Source organism: Phalacrocorax aristotelis, chromosome 4 (assembly GCF_949628215.1).
Source record: "Phalacrocorax aristotelis chromosome 4, bGulAri2.1, whole genome shotgun sequence".
Classification (NCBI taxonomy): Eukaryota; Metazoa; Chordata; class Aves; order Suliformes; family Phalacrocoracidae; genus Phalacrocorax; species Phalacrocorax aristotelis.
The window spans coordinates 72,064,841-72,078,861 of NC_134279.1; the positions used below are offsets into that span (position 1 = coordinate 72,064,841).

Here is a 14,021-nt window from a genome sequence, read left to right on the forward strand (position 1 = left end):
AATGTCTAAATGTTATCTCCTTGAATGTAGGTGCTAGAAGTGGGTATAATGTTCCAGTAACAACTGCACTGAACCAAGCTCCACCGCTTAATATATGCATCTTGTATGGATCTTGTTAATGGATGGATCCTGTAATAGGATGTAATGGATCTTGTTATAGATCCTGCAATAGGCTTTAAAACCTAAACATTAGGCGCAAAAGGTAGGTGGCTATGGTCCTTGACTCTTTTTATCCTTAGCCACATCTATAATCATAAATTAAAGATGCCTGGGAAGGTGCTCTGGTATGGAGAAACCCAGATCCACATGGTTAAAATCTCTCACTCCTCAAAACCAGGGCGGAGGGTGATGATTTTGAACTGTTTGTTGGGAACAGATCTTTGCCCGTGCTAACTCCCAAATAATGCTTAGGAACTGATAGAGGAGACGAGGTCAACTCAGGCCAAACCCATGCCAAGGACTGCTTCATAACTTTATCAGTGTAAATAATTGAGTTCCAGGACCCAGAAGCATACCCAGCACTGTTTAATTTACTAGTAGAGCTGTAACTTTTGCATCCTGAAACACCATCCACAATCCAGAAGAAAAGGATATGTCAACCCTTCCCTGTGTTTGCAAAGTTAGCAACAGAATGTTGTTTGGCTTCCTGAGAAAGTCAAATATTTTTCTTAATAAATATAGTTGAAAAGCTTACAAGAACATGCAGTGTCAGATCAGCATTGTTGATGTTATTTTCATAGAATCATAGAATCATTAAGGTTGGAAAAGACCTCTAGGATCATCAAGTCCAACTGTCAACCCAACACCCCCAGGCCTCCTAGACCATGTCGCAAAGTGCTGCGTCTACATGTTTTTTGAACTCCTCCAGGGATGGTGACTCCACCACCTCTCTGGGCAGCCTGTTCCAGTGCCTGACCACTCTTTCAGTGAAGAAATTTTTCCTAATATACAATCTAAATCTCACCTGATACAACTTGATGCCATTTCCTCTTGTCCTATCACTAGTAACTTGGGAGGAGAGACCAACACCCACCTCACTACAACCTCCTTTCAGGCAGTTGTAGAGAGCGATAAGGAACCCCTGTAAAATACAGCTGTTTCTAAACATACGAAATTGCAGGTTCTCACCTACAGGTTTTGTTTTGGGGGAGTTTGGTGTATTTTGATTAGCTTTTGGAGCATGAAGCCTCCTTCCACAATACGTGAAAGCAGTACCTGCTTCCTTTGCTCAGCAGTAAAGTAAAAATAGTGATGGGTCTTTAAGAATGTCAAAATGGAAAGGAGGACAATATTTTCAAGTTGACCTCCTTGGACTTGAATCCTGTGGCAAAAATTATTTCTTTACTGAAGGTAAAAACAAGGTCATCAAAAAAGATATATATTTTTTAGCACTGAAGAAACAAATCATGAGAAATGTAGCTGCCCACAATGTGGCATTTTTCTTCCACACACTCTGGTCTTTTTCAAAAATCTAAACATGAAGGCTTTATACTGACAGTATTTCTGTCTGATGTAGAACAGACAGAGGTCTTATGAGTAGTTAGGAAACATAGTGAGGAATATCCTTTGTATAAGCTCTGAGGAAAGGTTACTGTACGCAGTGAATACTTCATATTGCATTCAGTTCCATAATCTTGATGGGGACAAAAGCAATTGTGCAATCAAAATGGTTTTAGAAAGAAGAAATGAGGAAAGTGAATATAACTCTAATTGCAGAATGTAAACCGAACATGCTGACAGCCATTTCCGAGCTCTGACTTGATCCTCTTGTATCAGTCATGCACCAGAGTCTGCCTCAATATCAAGCCTTTTAATGGATTTGGATCATTTGACAGAGATGCAGCATGCACCACCCACACATCCATAAAATGGTGCTGTGCCCAGCACTCCCTGACACAGTATTACTCTTCCATCAAAACTCATGAACAGCATGCTGCCACAAATAAAACGAAATAACCACTGTATCAGCAAAAGTGAAAACATTCTATCTGGCACGTAATTTTGTGGCTGGATTCACCTATGTGCACCTGAGATACTTCCAGTATACCTTTTGCTATATTTTATTGCTGAACATGAAGGAAAGCATTCAGGAAAGTTATACTTTGGCTTCACCCTGTCTTTCTGCCTTGCTTCAATTTAGGGCTTGTCTTTAGCCATTAAAGCTATTTCACTGAGCAGAGACTTACTCTGTGCATTCTGCAAACAAGAAAACCCACCCCTGACACTGACCTTTTGATGACTGTATCCTCAGGAGAATGTTAGTTATTACTGCCTTCTTCTCCCTGACAGTGGAAGTTAGATATTCATGGTCCAGAAGTTCAAGAAACAGGCGCAGCTCAACTATTAACTCTTCCATGGCTAAAAGACAAAAAAAAAACCAACCCAATAATTACTTTTTCTAAAAAGTCTGAGTAGAAAAAAAGACAGAGTTAATTCTCATTTATTCACATTCATAGTTATTTTCTAGGATTTCTTAAAAATGTATGGTCCTCCCTGCTGGAAACAGATGTTCATTAGTAAAACCAACAGAATAGTCCCTTAGTGAGCACTACCGGCATCCGTAGTGGTTATGTCAAAACTGATGCAGAAAAGACAGTTCTTTTCACATACCACATCATCAAGCCAACACTAGACAAAAGTGCAGGAGTGGTGGCCATCTGCTTTTCTAGTAATGCCACATTGGTTCCTAATGCAGAACAAAATTAAAGTTTGATAAAACTTCTAGACACATCGATGTTTTCATAAATCTTTAGGGAAAGTCTTTCTTTCCCTAATCCTGTTTCTTCTGTTTGCTGTGATACAAAAGAGCAGGTATTCCTTTACAGTGCTTTGTCTTTCTTGTAACTTCCAAAGACAAGCTCCCAACCCATCACATAATTTCTGATTACTCCCCAGATTCTTGATGGTGCACTTCATATTTCATCCTATTTCTACTATACCAGATCTCAAGGCTTTCCAACTGTTTTGAGAAAAAACAACATTCCTTCTCTGTATTCCCAATGCTTCCCAATTTTTTTAACAACAAACTTTATAAGCACATTTCTACTTTTTTCCTTTCACATTACCTCTAAAGTCTTCATGACTGCAGTATCTCAGACCATACATATAAACACATTTGTTACAGCTTAATCATATGATACCTACTCAGCACATTCATGAGATGCCCATGGTACTGAACCTCATTTTCATGCTTCAGTTCTCTCATAATTCTGAGATTCTCTGGTCCCTTTGCTTAAGCGAACTCACTATTTTTAGTTTAAGTTTCATCTTAGATAAAATAGTTCACATTTCTGTACTTTCTGTGTCTGATGACATTATCCTTATTAAAGGATGAGAAGAAACATCCGTTTTATTTCAGGGCCTCACCTAGGATTAATCTTAGTGCTATCCTCAGTCCAAAATGGCTCTACTTAATTTTTTCCCTACTTATTCACATTTGTTTTTATAGTCTTTTCAAGGTCTAACAGGGCAATCATGCTAAGCCCCTTCAGATGTCTGAAAAATACATTCTTTGTTATTTACTCCCTTACCAGCTGTTCCCTACTCCTAACACCTTTTCTGATAGGGTTGTTTACCCAAGTGAACCTAGAATCCTTTTTTTTCCATTTCTGAGAATGTGTCTGGATGTTTAAACAACCCTTGGTCAAGATGCATTTATTTTGTCCAACACTTGAAAACGGCACTGTGCAGGGAAACCTGCAGATGTAGCTACAGTCCTACAAGGGGCTGTTGGTCCCTCCTTGCCTCCAGTGAACGCAGATTTTCCCATTTATTTGCTGATTGCGCCTGCCAGTAGTTCAGGCTGTTCTGGCAAACCTGACATACTCCTAGCAGGCACAGAAGACATGCCAGTTTGCAATACTAAGGCACGATAGCATCTTAGCAAAGAAATACCTGATAAGAAGTACACTTGGGCAAATCGTTTCTGAAGGACACCATTAATTTGCATGTACACATCCATCCTGCCCAAGCCTTCTCTTGGTGAATAGGTTCTTCTATTCAACTGAGCAGTAGCACTGCCATTATATCAACTGTCCACATTTTCAGGAAGTTTGTTTCCCAAAGATTTTTACAATAAGTAGGCAGAGACATTATCCAGAATAATAGCAAAACTGCCTACATCACTTCACATGGTAGCTCATGAAAAACATCCCATGGCTACAGGTAATGTTTTTTTGCTATCACACCTGTAGCCATCTAAGCTGTCTAGAAGTCTGTCAGAAATCCAAAGTACTTCATGACAACCCTATTATCTGCAGCGTTGTTCACATTATGGAACAGCAATATACATACCCACAGCACCCAGCTTTCTGAAGCAAAATGATATGGGTTTGGATTTGCAAAGTGGTAAATGATCACAAGACCCAAAGGAAAAAGAAGGAGGACCTATGACTTAGTGGTCTCTTACTTTTAAGTATACTTTGACTATAAGATGTATTAATATTGTTGTTATGAGCTTTAATGATGGAATTTAGGAATCTTTTCATATTTAATTATTTATTATAATACATACATTTCAAAAGCTATCATTACCATAGAATCTGGGCAGTCATTGTGAAACCTAATCAGTACACAGTACTAGAAATATGTATTTTTCAAGCAGTTGTACAACCATATAAATTACTGTCAGTAATCACGTATATTACTGCACTAAAATTTCTTTGCAATGGCATGTTTTCTGGATTCTTTAGGGCAAGGGATTGTAAATGAACTGAAAGGGAACTCTCCCTTCTCCTCTTCACCAATGGATATGTCCTGCCACAGTAACCCCATTGCTTTGCCTAGAACCTTCACTTCTGGGAAGAAAGAAAAGGATGAAAGCATCAGATACCATTGATGTAAACAGTGTGCATAACTGTTTCCAGTTATTAAAAATCATAAGATACTTGTACTCAGGACCTTATAATCTAACATAAACAGATGAGAAATGAAAACAGAGCAAGAGGGAGTTATAAGGCAAAGAGACAGAGAAGGAACAGAAGGAGAGATGGCAAACCACTGCTGGAGAGACTCCTGGGAGCTGGCATCAGCCCAAATCTCTCCTGAGGCCTCATCACATAAACATGTGGCCTCCTCCTCCTCCATATCTGTGGAGGAAATCTGCTTTGCTGCCACTGGTGACCACAGTTCATCGACCTACAATGACAAAGCCACCTAAGTTACTGGGAGCAGTTTAACTGCACCCAGTAGTGGATTTTTAAAAAACAAGCCTCAGTTAGGACCGATAGAGGATGACAAAATGAAGCTGATACCAGTGAGACAATGCTTAAAATATCTCAAAACCACTGCCTTAACAAGACATTCACTGTAACTGATTACATTTGGCCTGGTGTCCAGCACTGTGGTTCAAATATCTAATAGTGCTTCATAAAGGAATACAGAGCATGAGAAGACTTGTTCTTCCTGCCTTTGTAGGCTTACAGGTATAGGACACTGATTTCAAGTAAGCAGTTGTAAAAGCTACTTTAAAATGTTAGTATGGCAACAGAATAAAATTGTTAGCAGCTGTTGTAAATCGCTAGGCATAAATACTTAGACAGCACTTCCCTTATTTTCCTACTAGGATTAAATTGAGGTTGTATTTTCTTTTGTGGGAGCTGATAGCATCACAAACATCAAAGTGTGAAGGAAGTTCTGATTTTCACTTTATATATAGGCAATGATGTCAAACATCCAAAAAGAAAAAAGGGAAACTCTGTTCCCAGCTAGTAAGAAACACTCTTTCCATGTACCTTAAAAATGCACTTTATTTTTTAACACTTTTGCTGCTTAAGCACAGAACAGAAATGTTGCTATAGAGTGCATTTAGAGTATTTAAGTAAGGAACTGAAAACTCCTTTTTCTAAGATGGTAACAAATAAGCTGTATGTACTCAGGAAAAAACAAGTTTGCCGGCTGTCAATCCTTGGCTTGTTTTCTAGATTGAAGAATCTTCTCTTCTCCTTCCTAGAAATGTAATGATGGGCTCACAAAAAGCAATGGAACTGAATAATAGAAAATCCACATAATGCATATTTTCAGTAAGCAATCATTACTTCTGAAGTGGAGACTAAAAATGAGAGGATGATGCAAGTCCCAAAGAAAAACATACTCCTCCAGTGAAAGATTACTCTTGGAAATCTGACATCACCACAAAATAAGAATAATAATCAGAAGGCTTTCAAAAAGGGGCCCATTTATTTGACAGTTTTGGCTGTATTCTCATTGCCAAAGGAATTACTTGTAAGTGGCAGGTGGTGAAAGGCAGGGTGGAGCCCAGGGATGGTAATCACAACAGTAAGCAGATTTTAGCTTGACTGAGGAGCAAAATCACATTCCATATTAAATGATGAGAAGTCCATTCTATGCTCAATAGGAATTATAGGCCCCTAATGAGCTGCTGCAATTGCCATGCACAAATAATGATACATCCAGAAGGGTTTCCAAGACTGGCTCTCAAGAGTTTTAAAGTTTTTCAAATGACAGCACATAAAAACTATATACACAAATCAGCACTGGAATACACCAAGGTAAAAATAATCAGAGGAAGGCAATTACATCACACTTTAGTTTTTGTTCCAAACCAGAACTAAAACCAACTGGGACTGAAAGAGCACGATGATGCAATTATTCCAAATCTACATTTATGGGCGCAAGCCTATAACCGTTTTTTAAAGAATACAGAGTTTTCACTTCCAGTTGATTAAAAATAACTGTAAGAGCAGTGCTATATCACACATATGATTTCAAGGTTGCATAAGCCAGAAGAAAAGACAAGGATGAGCTCACTAAAAGAATGGTCAGATTTTTTTTTTTTGGTCACTCACAGAAATTACAGTATCTCTTAGTCTTGCCATAACACAAATAACCCAAAAGTGTTTTCCCATTGACTAATATCTGCTGAAGAACTTTTAAAGAAAAAGAAAGACAAATCCAAGAAAGATGACAAGAAGTATTTTTATTAATTATTGTCTTGTCTGTACACTACAAACCCCACACAAAGTAAATGCACTTCCATGTTTGCGTGTCTATTATAAAAGCACGTATACAAATGTCAGCATACAAATCTATACTAGAAATATGAATTAAAATTGAGCTTCAAATTTTTAGAAGAACCTCTTGATCTGTTCATTGAATGTCGCTGAATCAAATTTCTCTGGGCTTAAACCTTCTGTTCTCTGTATAGTTTGTCATTTACAGATGTTAAAGGCCAAAATGGACCATGTCAATGAGATCCAGCAGAGTAACTCATCTAATCTGACTTTCTGTACAACACAGACCAGAGACTTTCATCTAGAGGAGCTACTCCTCTGTTAGTGGAGAGAACTGTATTTACCTAAAGCACATCTTCCAGGAAAGCCAAAAGTCTATGTCAGCATTTTGAGCCCTACTTTCATGGTAGGGGGATCCCATTTAACTTCCTGAAACAAGATTGATTGGATTTTTGGACAATATTGATGTCAATCTTCAAGCTGTGTATGAAAATCAGGTACTGAGAATAGGTGTGCTTCAGTCCAAATGCAACCTAATACAAGCACGCACATACACACGTACACACACACGCGCGCAACGCTGTAGTTGGTAACCACTAAGAGATTTCCAAAGTGGATGTCTCAGCCTTAACCCTGCCTTTATGGTTGTTTATTGCAAGGCTATATTAAAAGAAATACACACCTAATCCTATAATAGTATTTGTTCGCTGAAAAACATTCATGCTGCAGTTTTGTACTACATAAAGAAGATATCCCCTAACTCATACACTACCTGGGCCAATTTCAATGCATTTATGTTCTCCCTTTAAAAATTTAAGCCTCCATGTTCTGTTAGCAGTATGATACTTTGGGACTTTCTTCAGAAAAAAGTTAAAGCTGGTGGTGGCTGGCTAGCTGAATGATTAAAAATTATTCTGTTTCAAAATCTGACTAAAGCCTTGAAACAGACTCTCCCACCATGCCAAAAAAAGCCCATTGGCATTTGGGTACACAAGCAACAGTGGAGAAACCAGACATATGATTTAGTTTTGAATCAAAAACAGAGCATGAACTGCATCTTTATACCCATTTCTATTGAAATAGTGTCATCATCCTTAGTTTTGAATGTTGTCATTTGAATATTTTATTAAAAAGCTCATAACAGAATACCATGGGGGAAACCATGTCTGTATTTTATAAAGATATAAATATCAGAGACATTATGAAGAGCCACAAGGAGACAAAAATCTTTAAGCTATGAAGAAAAACACAAAATCACTTTGACTTGCTTCCACTCAATCGTTACAAAAATCCAGTAATTAATGAAATATTCCTTTGATGACTACGTTGTTGTTATCTAGGAAAAGAATTTCACACAGAAATACACAAAATCTGGAAGCAGGCAGTGGCAGTACGTTTAGCACTACGACAAAGTTTTACTTTCTTCAGTATGCTACCAGAGACAAGATGACATATTTAAAAACTTTATCAAAATCCTATCCAGCAAGCAATGAAAAGACATGCTGTTTGATGAACACCGAGTAAAAAGACAAGGCTTCTCAACAGAAGAGTTTTCTCATGGTTGCATTGTCCCTTCTTTGCTGTCCTATTAGTGAAGGTGTATGAGGTGTGATAAACTCTACCTGTTAAGTATGCTCAAAACGTGCTGCAGAAGGTGCACATGATCATCTTGGGGGTCCATGGTACTACAGGAAGGAATGGCAAAAGTGTACGAAAACAGGGTGAACACTAAATTGCAGACGAAGCCCTGAAGAAGAAGATTTAGCATGGAGCAAGTAAACCACATACAAGGATTGTGATCAGAGTATTTTAACATAAAAATAATGACAGTTAAGCCTCTCTAAAACCTCATAACAATGACCTTTTGTTTAAAATTTGGAGCTCCCCAGACTGTCACAAGCTCTCTTTCCAGACAGCTTGGGGCAAAGGAGGCAAAACACAGCTCCTAAAAACTCCTCCTGTCTCATGCATATTTATGATCAAACTCAATGAGTGTCAAGGGACCATTTCAGCCACAACCCACATATATTCCTCTTTTTCTTTCTTCCTTCTGCTTCAGTTTTCAAGGAATTGGCTTTCACAAAACCAGCTTTCCAAAAAAACTACCAGAGCTCCAACTGCTGTTGTTGCAATACTTGTGTAATAAAACAAGAGGTGGGAAAGCATTAAGGAATATCTGGACAAGAAACAAGCTGCCAAAAATCCTACTCAATCAGCTACAGCCATGCAAGGAGTGACAGCAATTCAGGAGTGTAAGGCAACATAAGGTAGATGGATACAGAGTTTATTTTTTGAAGTCCAAACCAGTGTTTAAGCACTGCCACAGACTTTGAAGAGGAATGCCTCCTTTTAAGCAAGTTCACAGACTCATAGAAAAAGAAAAAATAAAAAGGAAGGAAGAAAAAAGAAATAAAAAAGAAAAAGAAAAAAGACAGAAAGAGAAAAGAAGAAATAAGAGAAAGAACAAAGAACGAAGAAAAGAAAAATAAAAAGGTAAAAAGAAAAAAGAAAAAACTTAGTATTACAGACATTTATTTTTATTTAAGTATTAATTATCTACATATGACTTATAATGTTAGCCAAAAAAGAAAAAAATGCTAATAACTACCTACAAAAACTTATAATGGACTTTATCGAGTTGCTGAAGGCTTTCTCTAAAAGTGTACTTTCCACATGAGGTTTCTTTTGTTCCCAGAAAAAATGTGACGCACCTTGTAAAGCAAAAGAACATGGATTTCACTCCAGCTGCATGCCCAGCAGCCTGGGCAAGACTATCACCCCCTGGTTCTGCATTCACTGGGGGCATTCAGGTTTAGTTTTCTTTTCAGACTCCCATTATCCTACTAGGGTAGAAAATGGAAACTTCTTCCATTTAACCATCTCCAAATGTGTCAGATGACATCATCTCACCAGGACAAGATATTCGAGGTCTTGCTTGCTGGCTCCCTGCATTAGCTCAACTACTCTTCCATTACTCCAAACCACAAAAGATAAGCAACCACTACAGTATTAATAAAGGGGCTCCAATTCCACAAAAGAAAAGCAGTTCCCTCATGATGCAGAAAGGAGACAGAAAATCTGTGGGAGGAGGTGAAAGGCTGCCCCGGACTCCAGGTCCCAGGAGGAGAAGGGGCTCAGTTAAGGCTGAGTCACGCTGAAGCAGATAACCTGCGGTAGTAAAAGAAAGCGGAGGTTGCAGTACACCTCCCGAGTTCTTTGCTTGGTTCCTCAGCTGCACACAGATCTGGTTTTAGGTTGGGATTTCTTTCCGTGTGATGAATAATTACATATCCAGCAGAAATGTGAGACAGTAAGTTAACGAAGTTAATGGAATGGAAAAACAGAATAGTAAAACAATGACGAAGAAATACAAACATGGCAATGCTAGGGACTGCAGAGTAGCATTTGGTATTTTTTGTATTCAGCAATACAATTTTTATTATACATGTAAAATTCCAAACTTAAAAATTGTTCAAGAAGTCCTGATCACATCAGCCATATGCGCAGTACAATCCAAGAATAGTTTGCACTGTGTGAATCTGGTGCTCTAGGCTTCCAGTTTGCAGCCAATTTAAAGCCAGAAATGAGATAATATTGCATTTTATAAGAACAGATCCAGAAGTCCTCACATTTGTATGTGAAGATGGAAAAAATAAATTTTTTTTAATCCTACAACAATTTTTTTTAATAGCATCATTCTCACTGCTGTGTCCATTATGCAATGAGTAACTTCAACCATAAATTGCTTATTGTCTGATGCTTTTCCCAAGGAGGGAAGTATGTTCTGCTTCCTCCATCAGGCTTTTGAAAATGTCTTTAAATAGATGTACACATTGATACAGATTTATCTTAAGAAAATAAGACTAAAGAAACATAATTTACACTGATGATAGAGAGCAGAATGGTGAGAACTGAAATCTCTCTTCAGATGGAAAATACATCATTCCCCACCTCACACCAGTGCCCCAAGAAACATCTGTCTCCATTACTGGCACCCCTTATTCTTATTTTAGAGAATTTCATTATGTGAGAGGTAGGTCATTGTCAACAGAAAAAAAAAATATTGGAGCTTAAGTTAGCTTTGACACTCAAGCCCCACAGGTGAAGAATCATTACCATAAAAATGAAAATCTTTTTTTTTTTTTTTTAATCTGTAGAGAATGCTCCACAAGTTTTCAACAAATACTTCATAGCAAAAAATGCTCAAACACTGTGAATATCATGGAGATATATATAGCAGTTATTTAATATTTCCTGTGCTCTGTTCCTTATCCAGGGGTAGCTCTGGGCTTTAGGAACTTCACACTCTTTTACGTATTGCATGGAATGCAGGAATACTAGTTTTCTTATGAGCTTTTCGATGGCATTCACCCTTAGATTGCCCAAGTGATTCACAAATTAAGTTTGCTACAAAGAACAATTGCACAGGCAGTATCACCTCGTTTCAGATCAGGAACTACAATAAAGAAAGAGTAGATATAGAAGGAGCTCCTGATTCTGGATTTCTGGATCCTGTTTGAAATACCCAGCTTTTCAAAGTGCTTGAAACCATGCGGAACTTGGCTCATGCATCACAGCTCTCCCGGGCACCAGCTGATGAGGAGTGCTCTGCACTTTTATCACGTGGCTCACAGGACCTTGATTTCCATGCGTAGGGAATGAGGAATACCTGGTCACTGTCAGCCTCCTGGGAAGGCTGGTCTGAAATGTTTGGCTCATCATACAACTCTGAAGACACAGAGGATCCAGTGCTCTAAGGCAATGTTAGACTGCCAGAAAAACAGGAGTATCCCTTCTCTGCTGCAATTTTCTTTGCCTCGTTCAAAGTTCTGGAGGACATGAAAACAAGTGCCCTAAAATCAACACGTTCTCCCACTATGCAATGTTGACTCATTCCTAGAGCTCTGCTCTGAATAAGGACGTAAATGCAACTGAGATTTCATAAAATCCCACCATTGTGATAAATATCACCATAAAACTTCCCAGTTAATCAGTCTGTACCCTTAGACAGATTTTCCAGGCCAGAAAGAAAGTGATCTTTGCTACATCGCCAACACAGACCTTCAGAGACCAAAGGGAGAAGCAGTTGCAAATGTATGGGACCTTAGGGGAGAATATCCTGCAGTAAGGATTTTCTTTCATAACACTGGCCCTCCCTCACAAGCACCCATCTAAAACAGCTTTTCACAGTCTGACGCTCAAAAAGGAGCAATGTCTTAGACAAGTTGTCCCAGGACAACTCCATGGTTTCATGGAGAACTGAAAATCAACATGTTGAAACCAGCTCAGAAACCAAGACACAGTCAAGATGATAACAGTAAATGAAGTGTTCACAAAGAAGAACCTATGATGTAGTAATAATAATAATAATAATAATAATAATAATAATAATAACAACAGCAACAATAATAATATAGAATTTGGTATTTAGCCCTTTGCACTAGAATTGTGTGGTACCAATGGACAAATTTTTTGGTACCAGATCTGAGACCGGTCTGCAGCGGAAGATGGAAAGCAGGGTTTGATGCACCAGGCAGGTAATAAAAGTGAGGACCTACTGCTTGCTGACACACAGGCAGAGCCTATGCGAATCCATCAATGGATGATGTGGAACAGCTCTCCTCCTAAGCTATGCCTTCAGAGCTTTTTCTCCAGCATGCACACACACAACTTGTCTCACTGCTAAACTGCTTTGGTGTTCCATTCACTTGGACCTGTCTCTGACAGGTAAATGTAGCTGTGAAACACTTTTGCTATTGAAAAGAGCAATATATGCATTGCAACAGTGGATTTAGCTAGCTAGCTGTGATAAAGTAGGAAGGATGTAATTCTAAAATGGGGAATTTCCATTGCCTTTGTCCCTTGTAGCCCTCAAGTTAAATCTCTGAAATACATCAATGTCTCTCTGATTTCTCCTCTTCTGGTCCTCCTTCATGATTACTATGTAGACAGGAAAATTAAATAAACTTTTAATATCATAGTTTCTGACAAAAAAAAAAGTCAAGCTCAGCCACCCAGAGGCAAATTATTCCTTTCAGTTCCTTCACTCAGCACACCTCTACAGCATCCAAAATAAGACTGACCAAAGGTTCCCTATGTAACCCTACTGTGCCAACTGGCACAGTGAGTGCTGGGAGCCTGGATTTGGTCCAGATGCCTCTGGGCTTCGACAGAGACTGCTCCAAAGGAGGGCCACAGCAAACACACTAACTGGAGGTAAGGGACCAGCCAAGAGAGGAACTCACACTTGCTAATGGAGCTCCACAGAGCAGCCTTCAAGGCTCCTTTTTTGTCTCCATAAATGTGTTTATAAGTGAAGGTTACACTTTCTCTCTAAAAGCAGAAGTTGTTAGCAAGTACCTTTTAGAAATCTATGAAAATTTAGGTCCCAGAAACCAAGTTATATCTCCTTAAAACAGGAGAAAAAGAAGTCAAAAAAGTGCATTTTTACCTATTTGTTAGAATAGAAGAGGTGCTAAAGAACACACTAGTGATAAGCTCCTTCAATAAGTCAACAGATATTGTCCCAGTTGAGCTAAGGACTCTGCTAGAATTCAAAATGCTATTTTGTCACAAAATCTCACATTAATACTGCCAGCTTTAAAAATATGCAGAAACATCTTCATTTAAATATTCTAGCACAATGCTGGAGGCGCCTATGATAGTTTTAAAGAAATACAGCTGCATGCATGTAAGGTTCACTGCTCTTACAAGACACAGGCAATATTATCACGAAGGGGCCTGAGACAGAGTATGCTGTAGAGGAAGGATCACAAACACTCTGGAGCAACTTGCATGATGGATTTAGACCCCACAAATCTGATGTAAGAAGTTGTGACCATGCACTAACAGCCACCCAGTGAACCATATGAAACACACTAATTGTAAAGCCAAATATTTTCAATAACCAGAGTACTGATATGTGGTGCTTTTTGTCTCCAGCACTGATCAGACAGAAAACAAGGTACTAGACCATTACATTTCAAAAGACTTGAGCATTTCATGGCCTGAAATACAAACCATGAACTCATGGTTTAAGTTTTTTATCTT

At 38.5% G+C, this 14,021-nt stretch overlaps 1 protein-coding gene across 3 annotated transcripts in view; it reads right to left on the reverse strand.

Moving 5' to 3' along the window:
• The window catches only part of AFAP1 (actin filament associated protein 1), a 119,947-nt gene that overhangs the window by 63,483 nt on the left and 42,443 nt on the right, over positions 1-14,021 (reverse strand). For all 3 annotated transcript variants that reach the window (XM_075091938.1, XM_075091940.1, XM_075091937.1), the window contains exon 2: positions 2,230-2,358. In XM_075091938.1, coding sequence (XP_074948039.1) covers positions 2,230-2,356 — 127 coding nt within the window. In that variant the 5' untranslated portion in view covers positions 2,357-2,358. The remainder of the gene's footprint in view (positions 1-2,229; positions 2,359-14,021) is intronic.